This window comes from Pseudomyrmex gracilis, unplaced genomic scaffold, assembly GCF_002006095.1.
Source record: "Pseudomyrmex gracilis isolate BER0280 unplaced genomic scaffold, ASM200609v1 scaffold_337, whole genome shotgun sequence".
Taxonomy (NCBI): domain Eukaryota; kingdom Metazoa; phylum Arthropoda; class Insecta; order Hymenoptera; family Formicidae; genus Pseudomyrmex; species Pseudomyrmex gracilis.
The window spans coordinates 47,584-51,912 of record NW_018020921.1 but is presented as its reverse complement, the minus strand read 5'-3'; the positions used below and the strand labels follow the sequence as shown (position 1 = coordinate 51,912).

Genomic DNA, 4,329 nt, shown 5'->3' with positions numbered 1-4,329 from the left:
GTTCAAGTTTTTATTTATGATGCTGCTATTGCTACACTCCACAGATAATATCCGGGCCTGTAATCAGTCGTTTCATTGATTTAAAATTTTCCGTGAGTCTTAGAAATATCCGTGTTTGTAATCAAAGACATACAGTGGCTGCTATTTTTGGATCCACAGATTCCATCTGTGGAGTGTGGCAATAAACACATCTTTTTATTTAACACAGCTTCTACATTTCACTTCACTAATACAGTATACACATACTCACACGCTATCGAATAGTCGAATTGTGATAAGTGTACATGTAATGACGATAAAGATTGTAATAACTTTTTAATAATAATTTTCATCAAATCGGTCCAGATTGTTATAGCTTATTAAAAAAAGTTTGAAATTTTCGAATTAAAAACGTGTGTACAGGACAACGTCTGTCGGGTCCGCTAGTATATATATATATATATATATATATATGTAACATGTATACTACGACAGTTTCTTCATTTTTGTAATAAATTTCAAAACACAAAACTCAATTCAGTTTTGCTGCGAAGCGGTCTAATATCTTTGATTCATGCGGGGTTTACCAAAACATTTAATATGTAGAGAGAAAGAAAGAGAAAGAGAGAGAGAGAGAGAGAGAGAGAGAGGAGGAAGCGTAGAAAGTAGTAAATATAAAATCGCTTCTATTAAATTTAAAAAAAAAGCACTAAGAATGAAAAATAATTTTATTAGACGCACAGAAATAAGATTTATTTAAAATTTATTAAAAATCGTATATTTGTTTGAAACACATTAGCTGAGTTTGTTCACATATATTTCCACGAAGTAGTTTTGTCTATGTGTGTTTTACATATGAATGTGTGTTTTACATATTGTTACTGAAAATCTTTGGCTATTGGAGATCTAGAATTTTATTTACGCGACGATATACTTATCGCGTAAAACTAACAGACTGAAATCTCTTACGTGCCGATAAAAGTATATATTGTACTAAGATTGTAATCGTTAAATGAACGAACGTTAAATGAACGAAGTATATAAACGAGGAGTGAAACGAAATATATAAACTCTTATAATCATTTGTCAAATGTCCAAATATATCTTTTTTCTTGCTACGCACACAAACGTCATTCGGAATCTTAAAGATTCGCAGAATCAAAATGCACATTTTACACGTTATCAAATAGTTTGATATAATTTTTTGTCGGCATTATTTTATATCGTTATTATTATAATTGTTTGTAAATTGTTTGTAAATCTCGCAGTTTTTATTAAAATATCACCCATTTCGTGCGCGCAAGATACTTTTTTTTTTTTATTTTTTGAAGAAAGTATTACTAATGTGTGTAGTTTACAATAAAGAAGATGATACGATCAATACAAAGTATATTATGTATGCGCGTGTGTGTGTACGTTTACTGATGAATGAACAGTTACGAATTAATTAATATACACATTAAGTCTATCAGTCGGCACGTTTTTTGTACGCTAAAACATTCCGTATATCTTTACGATTAGAAGACGTTAAATTAGATTTCAAGATTATCTAATTGAGTTATAATTAGTCGTACGCGCGTTGTGAGAAGAAGTATCTATTTTTTTTTTTCTGTTTATTTCTAAACATCCTACGACGATTGATACAGAGAAGACTTTGATAAAAAAGATGTTACAAAAGTGTTAAAAACTATCATCGTGCAGACAATTCTGAACGCATAGAAATTGATCTCGTTGTCTCCGTGTGTATGTGTGTCTCGATTTAGAACTAATTAATTAGTTCTCGGGGAATAATCGGCGCGAAATCGACTGTTTTTGTAACAATTACGTTCTAATAATATATGCCATTGAGAATTATCTGCACTTACAATTAGTATTATGTATAGATTGCATATATATTTAATGTATATAATTAATGGTCTTTAAGGTTTGAGTATTTTTTTTTTCTCTTTTTTTCCTCGGTTTTGTTTCTTGTTTGATCGACCAATCCGAGATTGTCGCGCATCGCGAGCGATGCGCGTACATCACTGTTCGAACACACTACTTAAGAAGGAAGTTCGAAAAGACAAATGTCACAAGTATACAGATCTTACATAAATCGTCAACTGGGAACGAATGAACAGGTATAAGTATATAAAAAAATTAAAAAAAAAAATCAGTAGACTACAAAGAGAGTCTTGGAATAAGATAGGCGATTTCGCGATATGTGAGATATGTGTTGTTCTCAATAACACGAGTTGTTTCTGGCAGAGCGTGTTGGTCCTGCGAGTATACACATAATCAAGATTCGCATATTATTTTCCTACGTATGTTCTTATATAATATAATATATCCCGATTATCCCAACTCGATCTATCGATAGAGTCCAATCAGATCCTGGCACGAGCACGGATGCATCATCTGCTGCTGGAGACCGGAGTTACGGGGAACTCTCTGTGTCGGCAAACCGGACAATCCGCGCACGTACATGTAGGACACCGGGCTGCGCAGGATTCTCTTCGGGCTCTTCTTCGCGTGCTTCTTTTCCTTGCTGTTATCCCATTTGTGCGAGGCGATTTTCAGACTCTGGAACGCCCGTCGCAGGGTCTCCGCGGTCGAGGTCCTCTTCAGGGAGTCGCTGTCGCTGCTGCTGTGCACGTCCGACGGGCTGGACGAGTACGACGAGGGCGAGACGCCGCCGCGGGGTAAACCCCGGACGTCCTCGGGCAAGCTCCAGGTGCGCTCCGACGATCTCTGCGCGCTGCTGCTCAACCGCTCCTGCGATCGCGTCGGTCGTCCGCGCAACTGCTCCAGGTAGCAGAATGTTCTCGGAGATCTGGAACGGGACAGCCGTTCGCCACTACCTCGGCGCGACAAACGCTCGCCGCTGCCGGTACTGCCGCCGCTGCTGCAACCGCTGTCGGTGCTGCACTCGTCGTCGCCGATCTCGCCCACGGGCGTTCGGCCGCGCTGATGATGATGATGATGCTGACTATGATGATGATGATGATGATGCCGATGGTGATGCTGGCGATGTTCGCTTATGTCGGTCAGCTGCGTGAAGTCCTCCGTGTCGCTCGACATCTCTCACTTGATCACTCAAAAGCTCGCGCTAAGTGTTTTACTGAATAAATTCAGTAAGAAATTCAATAGGAATTGCACTTTCCAAGAGAGAACAACGCCGACTTTATCGCTTATCTGTCGTATATTTATAATAAATATACCGCGCTGTTGTAATTCTATAAATTGAACTACTGAAAATTCTTCGTTGCTTCAAATGTTTATCTCTGTATTCGCGCGTGAATGAAGAGTGCAACGATATCCCTCTTCTTGAATCCCTCTGTTATGACGGATTGCAGACCCGATACTTTCGGAGTATTTCAACACTCGCGCGTATTGTTGGTTATTATTTATCTTATAATTTTTGACCGTTTGATCGAATCGAACAGGTAAATCGCGCTCCTCTTTGTCGTGCCTCTCAGAAACGACGGTGCGAGCGTCTCGGTTTTACGAAATCAAACTGAGTCCGGTACGCTCGACGCGCGGTCTTTTATACCCTCGCGGGTGAATGCGGAAATGCGCGCATGCTCCGCTATCTCCACGTGAGAATACGTGTGCCGAAGGGATGCTGTGAAGGGGGTTGCTTGAACGCGAAACAGTTGCAGGCAATTTACGACAATTGAAACGCGGCCACGCTAGAACGACTGCTTTTCGATTCGAAGAATCTGCGATTTCTGAGAAAAGCCATGAACGTGATTTGACATAAAATGCGTTTTATCTCTGTAACGATGATGGTTAAACGTGTAACTCTCGACGAGATTGATAATTTATTTCAGAACAATAAATGGCGTATTTTGCTTCCGATTTGATCTTGAAACATTGTGTTTATTTTTCAATTCAGAATTGAAAATTTTCTCTAAAAAGTTACAAAACTGGACACATCTTAATTATTGCAAATATATTTAAAGAGTTTAAAACAAGATAAGAGATATATTTTGTGTCATTCATAAAAATTATTGATCGATTCTTTTCTAATAACGTTATCGGATATTTGCTGCGATTGCATTGCATTAAACATGATAACACATACGCATGTATTACGTACGACACATAAGTTATGTGTTGTTCGTGGTTTGTGCACTTGTTAATATTTTATCGTGAAAATTCTGATTATATATGCGTCGGATGTACTTCAGATAACAATCAGATAACGGCGTTCTCCTAACCGATATCCACACGGAGAAAACTGTTATGGTTGCTAGAATCACATTATCTATGGTTAGAACAGCAATTGATATGAGTTCAAGTTAAATAGATATTACATCAAAAGTTGCTGTTGACATAAGCTCATTTATACAGTTCGCACAGCCATAT

The 4,329-nt window shown here is 38.2% G+C and overlaps 1 protein-coding gene across 1 annotated transcript; it reads right to left on the bottom strand.

The window, feature by feature from the left end:
- Positions 1 to 2,328: 2,328 nt before the first annotated feature.
- LOC109860156 (lateral signaling target protein 2 homolog) lies at positions 2,329 to 3,039 on the bottom strand. The gene has a single exon (XM_020439056.1). The coding sequence runs from the start codon at positions 3,037 to 3,039 to the stop codon at positions 2,329 to 2,331; it is 711 nt and encodes a 236-aa protein (XP_020294645.1).
- Positions 3,040 to 4,329: the final 1,290 nt, after the last annotated feature.

Excerpts from the sequence above, each read along its gene's own strand:
- LOC109860156 (XM_020439056.1), bottom strand. The coding sequence starts at position 3,039 with ATGTCGAGCGACACGGAGGACTTCACGCAGCTGACCGACATAAGCGAA.